The sequence below is a fragment of the Triticum aestivum genome, chromosome 3D, assembly GCF_018294505.1.
Source record: "Triticum aestivum cultivar Chinese Spring chromosome 3D, IWGSC CS RefSeq v2.1, whole genome shotgun sequence".
NCBI lineage: Eukaryota > Viridiplantae > Streptophyta > Magnoliopsida > Poales > Poaceae > Triticum > Triticum aestivum.
In genome coordinates this window covers 3,990,285-4,008,890 of record NC_057802.1, presented here as the reverse complement: position 1 = coordinate 4,008,890, position 18,606 = coordinate 3,990,285, and the positions used below count along the sequence as shown (strand labels likewise).

The window sequence follows — 18,606 nt, the reverse complement described above, 5'->3', positions numbered from 1 at the left end:
TAATTATCATGAACTTAGTCTAAAGTCTTTACACTATGTCTTGTAGATCAAATGGCCAATGTTGTCCTCAATTTCAACGCGTTCCTAGAGAAAACCAAGCTGAAAGATGATGGCAGCAACTATACGGACTGGGTCCAGAACCTGAGGCTCATCCTCATAGTAGCCAAGAAAGATTTTGTCTTAGAAGCACCGCTAGGTGAAGCACCAATCCCAGAGAACCAAGACGTTATGAACGCTTGGCAAACACGTGCTGATGATTACTTCCTTGTTCAGTGCGGCATGCTTTACAGCTTAGAACCGGGTCTCCAAAAGCGTTTTGAGAAACATGGAGCATATGAGATGTTCGAGGAGCTGAAAATGGTTTTCCAAGCTCATGCCCGGGTCGAGAGATATGATGTCTCCGACAAGTTCTTCAGCTGTAAAATGGAGGAGAACAGTTCTGTTAGTGAGCACATACTCAGAATGTCTGGGTTGCACAACCGCTTGACTCAGCTGGGAGTTAATCTCCCGGATGACGCGGTCATTGACAGAATCCTCCAGTCGCTTCCACCAAGCTACAGGAGCTTTGTGATGAACTTCAATATGCAGGGGATGGAAAAGACCATCCCTGAGGTATATTCAATGCTGAAATCAGCGGAGGTGGAAATCAGAAAAGAACATCAAGTGTTGATGGTGAATAAAACCACTAAGTTCAAGAAGGGCAAGGGTAAGAAGAACTTCAAGAAGGACGGCAAGGAAGTTGCCGCGCCCGGTAAGCCAGATACTGGGAAGAAGTCGAAGAATGGACCCAAGCCAGAAACTGAGTGCTTTTATTGCAAGGGAAGTGGTTACTGGAAGCGGAACTGCCCCAAATACTTAGCGGACAAGAAGGCCGGCAACACCAAAGGTATATGTGATATACATGTAATTGATGTGTACCTTACCAGTACTCGTAGTAGCTCCTGGGTATTTGATACCGGTGCGGTTGCTCATATTTGTAACTCAAAACAGGAACTACGGAATAAACGGAGACTGGCGAAGGACGAGGTGACGATGCGCGTCGGGAATGGTTCCAAGGTCGATGTGATTGCCATCGGCACGCTACCTCTGCATCTACCTACGGGATTAGTTTTAAACCTCAATAATTGTTATTTAGTGTCAGCTTTGAGCATGAACATTGTATCTGGATCTCGTTTAATTCGAGATGGCTACTCATTTAAATCTGAGAATAATGGTTGTTCTATTTATTTGAGAGATATGTTTTATGGTCATGCCTCGATGGTCAATGGTTTATTCTTGATGAATCTCGAACGTGATGTTACACATATTCATAGTGTGAATACCAAAAGATGTAAAGTTGATAACGATAGTCCCACATATTTGTGGCACTGCCGCCTTGGTCACATTGGTGTCAAGCGCATGAAGAAGCTCCATGCAGATGGACTTTTGGAGTCTCTTGATTACGAATCATTTGACACGTGCGAACCATGCCTCATGGGTAAGATGACCAAGACTCCGTTCTCCGGAACAATGGAGCGAGCAACCAACTTATTGGAAATCATACATACCGATGTGTGCGGTCCAATGAGTGTTGAGGCTCGCGTAGGATATCGTTATGTTCTCACTCTCACTGATGACTTAAGTAGATATGGGTATGTCTACCTAATGAAACACAAGTCTGAAACCTTTGAAAAGTTCAAGGAATTTCAGAGTGAAGTTGAGAATCAACGTGACAGGAAAATAAAATTCTTACGATCAGATCGTGGTGGAGAATATTTAAGTCACGAATTTGGTACACACTTAAGGAAATGTGGAACAGTTTCACAACTCACGCCGCCTGGAACACCTCAGAGAAATGGTGTGTCCGAACGTCGTAATCGCACTCTATTGGATATGGTGCGATCTATGATGTCTCTTACCGATTTACCGCTCTCATTTTGGGGCTATGCTTTAGAGACTGCCGCATTCACTTTAAATAGGGCTCCGTCGAAATCCGTTGAGACGACACCGTATGAATTATGGTTTGGGAAGAAACCTAAGCTGTCGTTTCTATAAGTTTGGGGATGCGATGCTTATGTCAAGAAACTTCAACCTGAAAAGCTCGAACCCAAGTCAGAGAAATGCGTCTTCATAGGATAACCTAAGGAAACCATTGGGTATACCTTCTACCTCAGATCCGAAGGCAAGATTTTGGTTGCCAAGAACGGGTCCTTTCTAGAGAAGGATTTTCTCTCGAAAGAATTGAGTGGGAGGAAAGTGGAACTTGATGAGGTGATAGTCACCCCTTCCGAACCGGAAAGCAGCGCAGCGCGGGAAGATGCTCCTGTGGTGCCTACACCGACTGGAGAGGAAGTTAATGATGATGATCATGAAGCTTCGGATCAAGTTACTACTGAACCTCGTAGGTCCACAAGGACACGTTCCGCACCAGAGTGGTATGGCAACCCTGTCCTAGAAATCATGTTGTTAGACAACGGTGAACCTTCGAACTATGAAGAAGCGATGACGGGCCCGGATTCCGACAAATGGCTAGAAGCCATGAAATCCGAGATAGGATCCATGTATGAAAACGAAGTATGGACTTTCACTTACTTGCCCGATGATCGGCGAGCCATAGAAAACAAATGGATCTTTAAGAAGAAGACAGACGCGGATGGTAATGTGACCATCTATAAAGCTCGACTTGTCGCTAAGGGTTATCGACAAGTTCAAGGGGTTGACTACGATGAGACTTTCTCACCCGTAGCGAAGCTGAAGTCCGTCTGAATCATGTTAGCAATTGCCGCATACTATGATTATGAGATATGGCAGATGGACGTCAAAACGGCATTCCTTAACGGCTTCCTTAAGGAAGAGTTGTATATGATGCAGCCGGAAGGTTTTGTCGATCCTAAGAATGCTAACAAAGTATGCAAGCTCCAGCGCTCAATCTATGGGCTGGTGCAAGCATCTAGGAGTTGGAACATTCGCTTTGATGAGATGATCAAAGCGTTTGGGTTTACATAGACTTATGGAGAAGCCTGTGTTTACAAGAAAGTGAGTGGGAGCTCTGTAGCATTTCTCTTATTATATGTGGATGACATATTGTTGATGGGAAATGATATAGAATTCTTGGAAAGTATAAAGGCCTATTTGAATAAGTGTTTTTCAATGAAGGACCTTGGAGAAGCTGCTTATATATTAGGCATCAAGATCTATAGAGATAGAACAAGACACCTCATTGGTCTTTCACAGAGTACATACCTTGACAAGATATTGAAGAAGTTCAATATGGATCAGTCCAAGAAGGGGTTCTTGCCTGTTTTGCAAGGTGTGCAATTGAGCACGGCTCAATGCCCGACCACGGCAGAAGATAGAGAAAAGATGAGTGTCATCCCCTATGCCTCGGCCATAGGGTCTATTATGTATGCCATGCTGTGTACCAGACCTGATGTAAACCTTGCCGTAAGTTTGGTAGGAAGGTACCAAAGTAATCCCGGCATGGAACACTGGACAGCGGTCAAGAATATCCTGAAGTACCTGAAAAGGACTAAGGATATGTTTCTCGTATATGGAGGTGACGAAGAGCTCGTCGTAAAGGGTTACGTCGACGCTAGCTTCGACACAGATCTGGATGACTCGAAGTCACAAACCGGATATGTGTATATTTTGAATGGAGGAGCAGTAAGCTGGTGCAGTTGCAAGCAAAGCATCGTGGCGGGATCTACATGTGAAGCGGAGTACATGGCAGCCTCGGAGGCAGCGCAGGAAGCAGTCTGGATGAAGGAGTTCATTACCGACCTAGGGGTGATTCCCAACACGTCGGGCCCGGTGACTCTCTTCTGTGACAACACTGGAGCTATTGCCCTTGCGAAGGAGCCCAGGTTTCACAGGAAGACCAGGCATATGAAGCGTCGCTTCAACTCCATTCGTGAAAGTGTTCAAAATGGAGACATAGATATTTGTAAAGTACATACGGACCTGAATATAGCAGATCCGTTGACTAAACCTCTCCCTAGAGCAAAACATGATCAACACCAGGACGCAATGGGTGTTCGATTCATCACAATGTAACTAGATTATTGACTCTGGTGCAAGTGGGAGACTGTTGGAAATATGCCCTAGAGGCAATAATAAATGGTTATTATTATATTTCTTTGTTCATGGTAATTGTCTATTGTTCATGGTAATTGTCTATTGTTCATGCTATAATTGTATTGTCCGGAAATCGTAATACATGTGTGAATACATAGACCACAACGTGTCCCTAGTAAGCCTCTAGTTGACTAGCTCATTGATCAACAGATAGTCATGGTTTCCTGACTATGGACATTGGATGTCGTTGATAACGGGATCACATCATTGGGAGAATGATGTGATGGACAAGACCCAATCCTAAGCATAGCATAAAGATCGTGTAGTTTCGTTTGCTAGAGCTTTTCCAATGTCAAGTATCTTTTCCTTAGACCATGAGATCGTGCAACTCCCGGATACCGTAGGAGTGCTTTGGGTGTGCCAAACGTCACAACGTAACTGGGTGACTATAAAGGTGCACTACGGGTATCTCCGAAAGTGTCTGTTGGGTTGGCACGGATCGAGACTGGGATTTGTCACTCCGTGTGACGGAGAGGTATCTCTGGGCCCACTCGATAATGCATCATCATAATGAGCTCAATGTGACTAAGGCGTTAGTCACGGGATCATGCATTGCGGTACGAGTAAAGAGACTTGCCGGTGACGAGATTGAACAAGGTATTGGGATACCGACGATCGAATCTCGGGCATGTAACATACCGATTGACAAAGGGAATTGAATACGTGATTGACTGAATCCTCGACATCGTGGTTCATCCGATGAGATCATCGTGGAACATGTGGGAGCCAACATGGGTATCCAGATCCCGCTGTTGGTTATTGACCGGAGAGGCGTCTCGGTCATGTCTGCATGTCTCCCGAACCCGTAGGGTCTACACACTTAAGGTTCGGTGATGCTAGGGTTGTAGAGATATATGTATGCGGAAACCCGAAAGTTGTTCGGAGTCCCGGACGTCACGAGGAGTTCCGGAATGGTCCGGAGGTGAAGATTTATATATGGGAAATCCAGTTTCGGCCACCGGGAAAGTTTCGGGGGTTACCGGTATTGTACCGGGACCACCGGAAGGGTCCCGGGGGTCCACCGGGTGGGGCCACCTATCCCGGAGGGCCCCATGGGCTGAAGTGGGAAGGGAACCAGCCCCTAGTGGGCTGGGCGCCCCCCCATGGGCCTCCCCCCATGCGCCTAGGGTTGGGAACCCTAGGGTGGGGGGCTTCCCACTTGCCTTGGGGGGTAAGTCACCCCCCCTGGCCGCCGCCCCCCATCCAGATGGGATCCCTGGCCGGCGCCCCCCCCCCTCCCAAGGGGCCTATATAAAGGGGGGGGAGGGAGGGCAGCAACTTGACAGCCTTGGGCGCCTCCCTCCTCCCCTGCAACACCTCTCCCTCTCGCAGAAGCTCGGCGAAGCCCTGCCGAGACCCGCTACATCCACCACCACACCGTCGTGCTGCTGGATCTCCATCAACCTCTCCTTCCCCCTTGCTGGATCAAGAAGGAGGAGACGTCGCTGCACCGTACGTGTGTTGAACGCGGAGGTGCCGTCCGTTCGGCACTCGGTCATCGGTGATTTGAATCACGGCGAGTACGACTCCGTCATCCACGTTCATTGGAATGCTTCCGCTTGCGATCTACAAGGGTATGTAGATGCACTCCTTTCCCCTCGTTGCTAGTATACTCCATAGATGCATCTTGGTGAACGTAGGAATTTTTTTAAAATTATGCTACGATTCCCAACAGCTCATCCTCAAAAAGGAGGCGAGGCTAGGCGGTGAGCAGCTGAATAGCACACATACTACATTTAGAGCAACACACATCAGGTGATCGATCCAGTTATGCACACCAGGGATTTCTGTTTGGTAAAAGAGTAACTTTTTGATTAATCTAATTCAGAAATAAATCATGAACATGGCAGTAACAATATTAATCTCATTCTGATATCTAGCCATGCAAGGTCGTATTACGCATACAGCAAATACATCTACGTAAACATCAGGCATGGTAAACACAGAAATAAACAAATTGTACACTCCCGTCGGCAAGGTCATCGCGGAGGCGGTGGCGGCGGAATTGTCCTCGGCGGCCTTCTTTTTGGCTTCAGTGAACATGGTGATGTCAATGGAGTCGAGGACATAGTCGAAGTAGTGGATGAAGACAAAAAACGGCTAGCAGTCGGGTATAAGGGGATTCATGCAGTGGAGGACGTCGTTCCTTCGTTGGGATCGATGGGCTTCGTGCGGAAGCCAGGTCCCCAGCACAGGCCCAGTTAACAACGTTGCACCATTTTTTCCACTGGAGTAGCCACCTTTAGGACAGCCATCACATAGTGACCGTACGGTCGGGAACGATCTGCACACGAGGTCTGACGGCCAAAATTGTTGAGTGTGTGAGAGGGGTGGGAAAGGGCTCAGTTTTACTGTCCTTAATAGCTGATTACCTTTGTCTGGCTGGTAGGAACTAAATCACAGGAACTAAGGCAGAAATTAATAATGGCTGAGGAATTTATCAGAGAAAGATTGGTTAAATATTACTGATGGTTTGGAATCAAACTTTGAGAGATGGTTCAGAACATTGGGGCAGAAAAACCGTCAAACTACTTGCTTGGGCATATCTCTCCAGCAGAGTTTTGTATATAATGCATGGGTCTTATAGAACTATCGTTTAGATAAAGTGAGTGTATATGTGAACCCAGTATACATTAATCATGCTCATTTGCTAGGCGTTACATCAAAACTTGATATGTAGCCTATGAGGAGTCACATGCGAATATAACCAGAACTCCTCTTTTTTTAGATGGTTATAAAAAACATATGGACCATAATGGCATGATTAATTCAGATTGTAGAATATGATCGAATGACTTGGTGTTGATATATTTACATCATATGATTGATAAATTAGTGCACACAACATACTATTCCGTTCCCCTAGAGCTCACCCAAGTATTTTAGCTAGCATGCCCCACTGCAAAACAACAAATTGCACTAAATGGTATGCTTGGTCAGGGCAGGTGATGATGTACTATTTGTGCCGCATGACATCACACATGACAAACTATACCAGCAATCCTAGATGAGTTGAGAGTGGGGGCCCATACACCACGTGGCTGAAAATAGCGCCGTGTTGGAAGTATGAGCTCTAGAGGGGAGCAATCGTGCTTCTGAAGGACGTCATTGTTCATCGTTACACAATTGGAGATCCACAAGGCAATTTATTTCATATCACCCACTCGGATCAGCTACAATGCATGCACGTGTAGCGAAAATGTGATGGGAGTAATTCTTCAGAAAATGCATCTGCAGATGCAACTTCATCTCATCAATGATGACTGGAACATCATCAACCCCATTGTCAATCTCTCAAACTTCAGGAAGGAGGCACGGTGGAGGGACGACAAGTGGTATGTGATGGCTGTGCAGAGGTTCCTCTACGGTCGTAGAAGACATGCGACTTCTGTTGCAAGAATAATTATCACAGGTGGTGCATCCTCCGGTGGTATGATTTGAGTGTCAAGTGCCCCCTCTACTGGTCAAAGGTCTTCACATGTGTAGTACTCGAGTGGCGACTATGGATTTTCCCCATATTTAGTTTAACAACAATGTTGCCACTTCTATAAAATAGTAATTTAAATGAGTTAACATAATACAATAGTAATTTCCCTACCATGGCCGTGTTTTCCAGTGAGAAATTACTGCCACGGCAACACTTTCACGGCAGCAACGAAAGCATTAACACATCCATGCCACAACCTCACATCCACGACATACTACACATAAAATGTCCTGAGAATGATTTACTAGTGAGCCATAGGAAAACCATGTGAGGTAATTGTGTTACAACTTACAAGTAGTATGCGGAAGAATCACTAGAAAAGGAGGTTAAGTTTGACTGGTGGGAACAATCCTGGAATGTAATGCACCTTATTGATTTCGGGCCTTGAAAATGAACCGTCAGAGATTTACTGAAGGTTGTGGTGGTTGTTCCACGGAGGCCCATCAGTGGCGGTGCTTCTTCTTAAATCCTATGAGATGCGCCCTCATCTCTGACGCTACACCCTCCCAGCCAGAGATGTGCCAAACGAGGTAGCCCATTCTGTACTACTAACATTTTTGTGATGAATAGTAGTCTCATATCATCTCCCTCTAGACTACTATTTAGATTGTGTCTGTTTTTTGTCCGAATGTGTAGATTAAATGTGGATACGAATTTCTTCCACTTGGCAGATCTCAAGAGAGATCGACATGTACTATCTTCGATTTTTCTATAGTTTAAGCTCCGCATGCTAGCTACTCACCACAACTGAGCTATCGTTGATTATGGGTAATAAATTAAATACATTAAGAGTATGCTTAGAAATATTAATTTGTGCCATGTAATACTAGACCAACAGTTTATTCAATCGAGTATTTGAGCCATGGAGGATAAATGTTTTACAAGCTAGTACAATACAACAAACAAATATATTGCATACGAGCCAAGACGATTCTATTTTTAACGTTTTTCCATGCAAGACTTCATTAGTTCTGGTTGTCTGCCCAAAACTGAGCCTGAAGCCAGTCTACGGTCTTCTTCTCCACTTGGAACGCCTTGGCAAGAACATCGTCTGAGATTGCCGGTTTTGACCCAAACACAGCGTTGGCAATGGTGATAGCCCCAGGGTTCTGGCTGCTAAGTGCAGCGATTGCCACCGCTGGTTTGTAGGGGTTAGGGTTGAATTGGAAGTGGACGAGACCTTCTGGGAATACAAACACGTCACCCTTGTTAAGCACCTTCGACAAGAACTTGTTGTCTGGGTTGGATGTGACAAAGCCGACATAAAGGGTCCCTTCAAGCACGGTGAGGATCTCAGTGGCACGCGGGTGAGTGTGCGGTGGGTTCTCGCCTAGAGGTGCATAGTCGATGCGCGCCAGGGAGATGCCCAATGTGTTGAGGCCAGGAATCCGCATTACATTGATCAAAGTGACATTGGACCCAACTTTGTTCGCCTTTGTGTCTCTCGGCATGTCGAGTTTGGCCGCCAAGAAAAAGTCTTCGGCCTTCACGTCCTTTGGGTCTTTACATGCAAATCCGTTAACTAGAACTGGAACTGTGTAACAGAGTGCATATATATGTACGCCAGTTGAGTCCATCAATAGTTTGTGATTAAATGCGATGCTAAATATTATCTAAGAACTATGAGAGGTACTTGATGTTCACCCAGTGTTGAGAAGGCATACCATGTGAGCTGTTGTCTGCGACACAAAAGTCTTGCAGGGGGCTCGGATCAGAAGCTATAGCCTGCCATGAGGCCAACGCAAGAAGAGCGAAGAGAAGGACATAGGAAGAGGAGGCCATTTGAGTTTCTTTTTGCTGAAAGTAGCTGTGTTTGGTGCTTCGTTGTGTTGTTGGGTTGGCTTTGGGAAGGCTATGTATTTATAGCAGAAGAAAGAGTAGGTGATTTTGTGAAACAGTCAACAAAAACGCATATGTGTATGCATGCATGGCCAGATAGAAATGGTCATTAATAATTTAATTAAGGGAGCAGGTGTAGAGTGCGTGGACCAAAACATGGCCTGAATGGATCAATTTTCGGAAGTCTCTTTACGTATGGTGTACTACTAGCTTAGAAAACTAACCTGACGTTGTCTTGGTCTGGCGTGATAAATTATGATGTATGGATTACACCACTTTATACTGTGTCACTGTCATGCATGACGTAGGATGAAGCTATAGCTAATTGATAAATATTTCTTGGTGTTGAATATATGGCGTAACCTTGAGAGCTAGCTAGTTGATCTAGCCTAATAACCTAGTCGCCTCATGCTTGGTTTGTTGCTACCGAGAGTTAATTAATTAGCTAGCATGCATGACGGGAGAACCGGCCAGCCAGTTTAACCGCGTCGTCAAGACATGTTAATTAGACACGTGGGTTGCTCTTCAAGAGACCATGTCAATCTAGTGCTGCTATGTACGCCTTGGATTTTAGTTGGCAACTCGGTCAGCTGCAGCCAAGCTATATATATCCATAGATGGCCACAGAATCAGCTACCACTTCTCAACACACAAAGCTAGCTAGACCCATAGACAACGTCCATTTCTCCGATAGAACAAAATGGCCTCTTTGTCTTCCCCCTGCTTCCTTCTCTTCACTGCTATTCTTGCATTAGTCTCATGGCACGCTTTAGCTTCTGATCCTGGTCCTCTCCAGGACTTCTGTGTCGCGGACAATAGCTCGCGTGGTATGTACCAAGTTCATCCTTTCATCACTGCATATTTGAGTTCTTGGATATGTCAAGCATATCAATATATTTGTAACCACTTTTTCCTTGTTTGTGTATTCATCTTATTTCTCTTCATGCAGTACTTGTTAACGGATTCGTCTGTAAGGACCCAAAAGCCGTGACGGCGGAGGACTTCTTCCTGGCGGCCAAACTCGACATGCCGAGAGACACAAAGATAAGCAAGGTTGGGTCGAACGTGACCTTGATTAACGTCATGAAGATTGCTGGCCTCAACACGCTTGGCATCTCCCTCGCACGCATCGACTACGCACCCCTAGGCGAGAACCCTCCGCACACACACCCCCGTGCCACTGAGATCCTCACCGTACTTGAGGGTACGCTCTACGTTGGCTTCGTCACGTCCAACCCGGAAAACAAGCTCTTCTCCAAGGAGCTCAGGAAGGGTGATGTGTTTGTTTTCCCACAAGGACTCATCCACTTCCAGTTTAACCCCAACCCCTACAAGCCGGCGGTCGCAATTGCCGCACTTAGCAGCCAGAACCCGGGGGCAATTACCATTGCCAACGCCGTATTTGGATCAAAGCCTATGATCTCTGATGATGTTCTCGCCAAGGCCTTTCAGGTGGAGAAGAAAACTGTGGACTGGCTCCAAGCTCAGTTCTGGGCCGACAACCACAATTAATTTTGTGTTGCACCGGTCGCTAGGATTTGACAACAAAATTGTATTCTTTGTGACTGTAATTGTTTACTGTATCTCATCTTATTAATATATGTAACGATTTTTTTAGTTCAAACATGAATAAAGAATTATTCTAGTTTCCTTTGCTCACAACAAGTGCTCATGATTACAATCTCTAACTTATTTCGATTACTGCATGTCGGATATCTCGCGACCCTTGCTTAGTATATATAGGCCGGTACTAGCTAGGAAGGATCGTTGCTAAACAAACTTATGAATGGTGCTTAGCTAAGCTATGATTTACACGGGGCTAATGGTTCTCTGTTGTATATATATCACCAAAATAAAATATTACCTACAAACATTACATAAATCCTTCCTGCAACTTTTTAATAATAAATCCAGAAGCAATATTGATATGAAATAGTTTATACACAACAAGTAATATTCTATTTTTCATTGTGATTGTAATTGTTTGGTTCAAACATGAATAAAGTAATATTCTGTTTTCCATTGCTCTACACAAAAGTGTTGATGATTCTAGAACCCTCAAATGATCGAGCACAAGCTCTAATTTCAATGGAATGGTGAGTACTGGATGTCTCGCACCCCTAGCTTAGTACGTGCAGATACTAGCTGGGAAGTCCCCCTGCTAAAGAAACTTATGTATGGTGATTAGCTAAATTAGGTTCGAGAGGGGCTAATGATTCTCTGTTGCGTAGCTTGCCGTGAAAACTGTAAAATCATATGAGTTATGGTATGTGATTATGATCAATGATTATATTCCGATTATGAATAAATTGTTCTCTCAATTTGTGGTGTCTTAATTTGTGATATATTTATAGATGCACATTGTGTATTTGTGCTATTGTCTAATATTGGAGTGATTATGTAGATAGCAGGGGCGGACCCAGAGCAAAAATGACCCGGCGTCCACATGTACACCATGCACGATTGGGATACCAGGCAATAATATACATACAAGTAACACACACAAATAATTTAAAATGTCTTGAACTATAAATGCTTACCAAAAAAAGAGAGTAAAAGACGAGTTAATGGAGTATCATTTGGTCATGTGATGGGTCATCTTGTGCTGATGTCTTCATCTTCTTAAGAAAAATTTCCATAAATTCCCATAGACATGGTTATTATGAGTGCACAACAAATTACTTTATGTGCACGTGCCAATTAGAAAATAGAAATCTATATCTATAAGTAGTAATAAAACGGCTATTGCTTTTTGCGGTACCTCATCAAAATTGCCCCAAAGTTGTACCCACCGATGTACCTCATCAAAACCTGTTGCGGTACCCACCGATGTACCTATAAGTGACAAAAAAGTTTCACCCAGAGGATTCCCCGCCTGGGCCGGCCTATGAGGTAGGAACCTTCTATACTACACTTTACCCGCTAGGAGACGACACAACGTGCCTATTTGGGCCGGCCCATGTCCCGGCGGCCTTTTTTTAATTTTTAATTTGTTTTTTAATTTTCCATCTTCGTTTTTTCTACTTTAAATAATTTGGGAATTCGAAAAAATTGAAAATTGAAAATAAGAATTTTAGAATTAAATTTTTAATAATTCATAAATGTTTGTGGATTCAGAAAATGTTTGTGATTTATAAAAATTACTCGCATATTCAAAAAATGCTCGCAATTATCAAAACAATTGTTTGGGGAAAAAGTGTTCATGATTTTTTTTTAAAGTCATGTATTAAAAATGTTTGATGAAACTGAGCAAAGTTTTGCCAATTCAAAAAAGTTCATGAATTGAAAAAAATCCTAAAATTCATAAACTGCTCATGACTTACAAAATAGTTTAATGACTCATAAAATGTTCGCTGATACGAAAAATGATCATGCATTTCAAAAAATGTTCGTTAAATAAAAAAATATTCATGGATTTCAAAAATTGTTTCATGAATTTCCAAAAAAATGTTCGTCAACGATAGAAATGTTCCCCTGTTGAAGAAAAATGTTTTGAAAATGTCCACAATTTTTAAAAGAATGTTTGCAAGTAGTATATAATGTTGATGAATTCAAAAAAAGTTGATGACGTTAGGAAATGTTGAAAAATCTGTAAAAATGTTCACGATTTCAAATACGTTCACGAGTTTAAAAAATGTTCATAATTTTCAAAAATTGTTCACGATTTCCCGAAAATGAGAGTGATAGTGTATCTCGGTGATGGGGAAAAATGTGGTCATGGCCATCGGAGATTATGAGATTTTTTTTCTCCCATTACAACGCACGGGTCATTTTGCTAGTGATAAATAAAGCATGTTGAATCGTAAGGTTAGTTAAACTTATTCGACATTTCTCCCTAGCTATACAATTTAGAGAACAAGAATTAGATAAATTTAAACAGGTACAATTCCCTTAAATTGAAAATCTTCGTCAAACAATTTAGAGAATGAGAATTACACACTTAAGATAAGTACACAACCTTACCGAGAGTCATATCTATTTCCTTTGATTATTCGTCGATCTGACAACTGCAGTTGCAAAAATAGGGCAGGGATGGACAGTTGTCGGCTGGTTCTGACTGAACGGGCAAAGACGAACGATCTCCCTAGAGCGGTGAGCCCAATAGCACACGTGCTACATTTAGAGCAACGCACAGCAGGTGATTGATCCAGTTATGCACACTAGTGATTTCTGTTGAGTAAATAAGTAATTTTTTGATTAATCTAATTCATAAATAAATCATGAATATGGCAATAACAATATTAATCTCATGCTGATATCTAGCCATACAAGGTCGTATTACGCACACAGCAGATACATCTACGTAAACATCAAGCATGCATGGTAAACACAGAAATAAACAGGAGAGATAATCAAATTATACCCTCCGGTCGGCAAGGTCATTGCAGCGGTGGTGGCGGCGACTTTGGCCTCGGCAGCCTTCTTTTTGGCTTCGGTGGACATGGTGATGTCAATGGAGACGAGGACTGATAACCCACAAGTATAGGGGATCAATTGTAGCCTCTTTCGATAAGTAAGAGTGTCGAACCCAACGAGGAGCTAAAGGTAGAACAAATATTCCCTCAAGTTCTATCGACCACCGATACAACTCTACGCACGCTTGATGTTCGCTTTACCTAGACCAAGTATGAAACTAGAAGTACTTTGTAGGTGTTTTTGGATAGGTTTGCAAGATAATAAAGAGCACGTAAATAAAAAGTAGGGGCTGTTTAGATAAAGACACAACTAAATTAGTTTTAGTAGAGAGCTTTTTGTCACGAGAAAGTTATTTGTCCCTAGGCAATCGATAACTAGACCGGTAATCACTAATGCAATTTTATTTGAGGGAGAGGCATAAGCTAACATACTTTCTCTACTTGGATCATATGCACTTATGATTGGAACTCTAGCAAGCGTCCCCAACTACTAAAGATCATTAAGGTAAAACCCAACCATAGCATTAAAGTATCAAGTCCTCTTTATTCCCATACGCAAACAACCTACTTACTCGGGTTTATGCTTCTGTCACTCACGCCACCCACCATAAGCAAATCATGAACATATTGCAAACCCTACAGTGGGGATCCCTCACGCTTGCGCGACACGGAGAGCACCATAGGACAGCACTAATAATAAAACATGCAACTCAAACCAATCATGATCATCAATTAACCCATAGGACAAAACGGATCTACTCAAACATCATAGGATAGCCATACATCATTGGAAAATAATATATAGCGTTGAGCACCATGTTTAAGTAGAGATTACAGCGGGTAAAAGAGGGGTTACACCGCTGCATAGAGGGGGGAAGAGTTGGTGATGATGGTGGTGAAGTTGTTGGTGAAGATTGCGGTGATGATGATGGCCCCCGGCGGTGTTCCGGCGCCACCGGAAGCGAGGGGGAGAGAGCCCCCCTCCTTCTTTCTTCCTTGACCTTATCCCTAGATGGGAGAAGGGTTTCCCCTCTAGTCCTTGGTCTCCATGGCGTGGGAGGGGCGAGAGCCCCTACGAGATTGGATCTGTCTCTCTGTCTCTCTATGTTTCTGCGTTCTCAGATCTAGCCTTTCACCGTTTCTTTTATAACCGGAGATCCGTAACTTCGATTGGGCTGAATTTTGGACACGATCTCTATCCAGAAATTAGCTTTCTTGCGGTGAAAGAAGGGCACCAACCGCCTTACGGGGTGGCCACGAGGGCCCAGGGCGCGCCTGACCCCTGGGGCGCGCCCCCTGCCTCGTGGCCCCCTCGGGCATCGTATCGCGTTGATTCTTCTTCCCAAAAATCACAAATATTCCAAAAAAAATCTCCGTCAGTTTTTATCCCGTTTGGCTTCCGTTTGATATGGATTTTCTGCGAAACAAAAAACATGCAACAAACAGGAACTGGCACTGGGCACTGGATCAATATGTTAGTCCAAAAAATAGTATAAAAAGTTGCCAAAAGTATATGAAAGTAGTAGAATATTGGCATGGAACAATCAAAAATTATAGATACGACGGAGACATATCAAGGACGTAGTCAAAGTAATGGATGAAGATGAACAACAGCGAGCAGTAGGGTATGAGACGCTTCCCAAATCTAATCGCCCTTCTCCCGGTGTAGGATGGCAAATGGCGGGGTTACGGATGCCTGCACTCTTGTACCACTTTACGTGCGGTGGACATGATGGGATCGCCGAAAGGAGCGTCTGAGAGCGAAACGATGGTGGGTGTGCGCGAGGCATTCGTATAGAGCTTTTCTCATGTTTCAGTACTTGACTCATAATAACATTCAGTTGAAGTGTGTCAACGGAAAGTGTATAGTTCATCATTGTAAGGTGTTGCTTCTACAAAAGAAAAGGAAAAGACCAAATAAAAGATGCACAACGGAGGTGCCAAAAAAAAGTCAGGATGAAAGAAGAAGCAACACTATTATCCTTTTTAGTATACGCAAAAGTGCTTCAAAGTAGCACCGCTTCATGCATTGCAGAGTACATTGGCTTCATCAGCCTCATCTTATATACTAGTGGGGAACCTACATTATAGAACCTGTCTTGTATATTCCGATGACGAGTATCCTCAAACGATCCTGGTCTTCATGAGCAAGCAAGTTGGATGCACCCTCAATTAGTCAATAAGAGAGCTTTCACATATTCATAGCTCTGTGTCCATCCTAGTTGTATGAGGACCACTACTCCTAGCGTTGACATCGATCATAAGCCTTCCTCATTGCCTAATGATCAATTGCGTTGATGCAAGACCTTTCTTTTATTAAAACTTCAATCAATAATCTATTTTCCCTTTAAGTGAGACATAGCTAGGCTTGCGCTCAACTTTGTAAAGGTAGTTGAGTGGTTGACTAACACAGACAATTTTGCTATTGTACCTGATGATCTAGTTGGACATGCAGGCCGGAAACCCACTTGTGTATGGTCTTGCCACCGCCATGACTGACGATTTATACTGGCATCCCACATAGTACCCCATGTGCCATGCACGCCAAGGGAGCAAGAGACGAATTGTTCCCTGGCTCGGTTGTACCAAGGCATATTGTACATGTTCAAGCCTAGCAAGCGTGTAACATCCCAAAATTCTAAATTTTGGATTGTTATAATAAACAGACAGATTGGGTTGATTGTTTGATTGATTGACTGAAATTGAGTGGAATTCGAAATTTTTTGAAAGTTAAATGAGAGGGAATAAAAGGACTTTCCCAAACTTTCATTTTGCTTTTATGATCTCCATGGATTCAAATTCTTTTCATCACAAAACCCTGGAGAGAAGATGACATGACTTCTTCCATTTATTCAAATAACAAGGGGTGTTGAAAATATTTGAATTTCATTTGAAAATATTTCCCATTTCTGAAACTTTATGCAACTCAATGATTTCACGAGAGAAGATAAAATGACTTCTTCAAAACAAATGAAATATGAGTTAGGAGTTTCAAAGGATTAAAATCAAAGTCCCATTGAAATTATTTTTTCAATATTGGAGTTATTTGAGTTTTATTCAAATTATTTTTCTCCAAAAATAAAATATACAGAAAATAGGGTAACATGATTCCCTACATCAGAAAATTGGAGAGAAATAGATTTGAAATCATTTTGGTATTTTTAAAAGGATTTTTATTGGATTTTATTAAGGCAGTAGCACTGTTTGATTTATTAAAATTTTTGTGGATTTTATTTGACTCTACAAAAATGTTCATGTTGTAGGAAATCTTTTTCTGAAAATTTTGATATATTATATGCCTATATAATATTTTCATTTTTTATTTCTTTCTCCGTTTGTTTAAAACAAAAGAGAAAAAAAACATTTCTCCTCCACCACCGAACTGGTACGGCCCAACAGGCCACGGCCCAGCCCAGCCAGCGCGCCGCCGCCTTCCTCCTCGCGTGCCCCAGCGGGACTCGCCGGCGTCCGCCGCCCCCACGGCGACCGTCGCCCCCTCCTCCACGCCACCACCTCCCCTCCCCTCGCCCTTTTAAGGCTGACCCCGACGCCCCTCGCCCCCTCCCTCTCTCCTCCCCGCTGTCGCGCCGCCGCCGTCCGCATCTCGCCGCCGCCGCACCCCGCAGATCCGCCGCCGCCGCAGCGCCTCGCCGCCGCGCCGCCGCTCGCTACTGCCGCACCACCCCGCTGCCCGCACCTCGCCGTAGCCCCGCGCCACCGCCGCCTCACCCCGCTCGCCGGAGATCCGCCGCAACCGCCGCCTCGCCCCGCTCGCCGGAGAACACCGTCGCCGCCGTCGGTTTCCCTCACCCGAACCGGTAAAACCCGAGAAAAGCTGCCCGGTTTTTATTTAATTAAAGTTCGGTTTCTGTTTCGTTTAGATCGGTTTTTTTGGTTTTGTTAAATAGCGAACGTTCGTTCGTTTAGATCTGTTAGTGAACGCTTTCGCTCGTTAGGATCTGATAGCGAGCGTTCGCTCGATAGATTTTTCATTTTCTTTTTATTTTCGGCCAGGGACCTATCTGTGATGATTTTATTTACAGTTTAGTCCCTGTTCTTCAAACGGTCACATCTTTTTACTCGTTTGTCCAAATCCAACGAAACCAACGCCCACTTTTTCGTTACGATCCCCTCTATCCAGTTAAACAACTTAAACATGTTTTTGAAAGTTTTAAAATTTGATTCAAACAGATTTGAATTTGAATCTTCTTTTGATCATAACTTGAGTTTTATAACTCCGTTTGAGTTGATTCTTTTTGCAAACCGAAGCTCTTGACCTGATAAGGCCAAATTCACATAATTTTGGTACTGTTATAAATTGTTTTATGTTGCAAGAGTTATTTGCTTTGTTTTGATGTTTTCCGAACTATCTTCTTCGTTCTTCTCGATCTTTTGAGTGATTGCTTATGTATGGTTACTATTGCTTGCTTACGAGAGATTGACCGGAGTGTGATGAGTAGATCTATCAAGAGTTTTGAGTGCGAATCATCTTCATCAACATTGGAGGCAAGTAACACTTTGATCATATTCCGTCCATACCCAGTTTTACTGCATTAGATCTGTTTTTCCTCAAACATTGCATGGTTAGGATCTAATTAAATTGTGGGTATTGGGAAGTAGTTGAGGTAGTACCTATTACCTGTTTTCTTATCAAACCCTTGGGAGTTACTTCTACGTTGCTATTATATTGCCATGCTATGCTCGTAGACGTGGATTGGGTTTGAGTGATATTCATGACAGATGTGAGATGCT

General features: G+C 43.4%; 2 protein-coding genes across 3 annotated transcripts; one reads left to right on the top strand and one right to left on the bottom strand.

Moving 5' to 3' along the window:
• Positions 1-8,481: 8,481 nt before the first annotated feature.
• LOC123073609 (germin-like protein 8-11) lies at positions 8,482-9,418 on the bottom strand. 2 transcript variants are annotated; one of them, XM_044496680.1, is made up of 2 exons: positions 9,265-9,418; positions 8,482-9,134 (listed from the first exon to the last, which is right to left on the bottom strand). In XM_044496680.1, exons 1-2 carry the CDS (start codon positions 9,380-9,382, stop codon positions 8,566-8,568), a joined length of 687 nt encoding a protein of 228 aa, XP_044352615.1. In that variant the 5' UTR covers positions 9,383-9,418; the 3' UTR covers positions 8,482-8,565. The 2 variants fall into 2 exon arrangements, with proteins under 2 accessions (XP_044352615.1, XP_044352616.1); XM_044496681.1 differs by having other exon boundaries at positions 8,482-9,128; positions 9,265-9,382.
• A 670-nt stretch (positions 9,419-10,088) lies between these two features.
• On the top strand, positions 10,089-10,976 carry LOC123073608 (germin-like protein 8-8). Its single transcript, XM_044496679.1, has 2 exons — positions 10,089-10,266; positions 10,389-10,976. Exons 1-2 carry the CDS (start codon positions 10,140-10,142, stop codon positions 10,949-10,951), a joined length of 690 nt encoding a protein of 229 aa, XP_044352614.1. The 5' UTR covers positions 10,089-10,139; the 3' UTR covers positions 10,952-10,976.
• Positions 10,977-18,606: the final 7,630 nt, after the last annotated feature.

Coding starts and splice junctions, on each gene's coding strand:
- LOC123073609 (XM_044496680.1), bottom strand. CDS start 9,382: ATGGCCTCCTCTTCCTATGTCCTTCTCTTCGCTCTTCTTGCGTTGGCC. Junction 9,135..9,264: donor CGCAGACAACAGCTCACATG/GTATGCCTTCTC, acceptor TCTGTTACACAG/TTCCAGTTCTAGTTAACGGA.
- LOC123073608 (XM_044496679.1), top strand. CDS start 10,140: ATGGCCTCTTTGTCTTCCCCCTGCTTCCTTCTCTTCACTGCTATTCTT. Junction 10,267..10,388: donor CGCGGACAATAGCTCGCGTG/GTATGTACCAAG, acceptor CTCTTCATGCAG/TACTTGTTAACGGATTCGTC.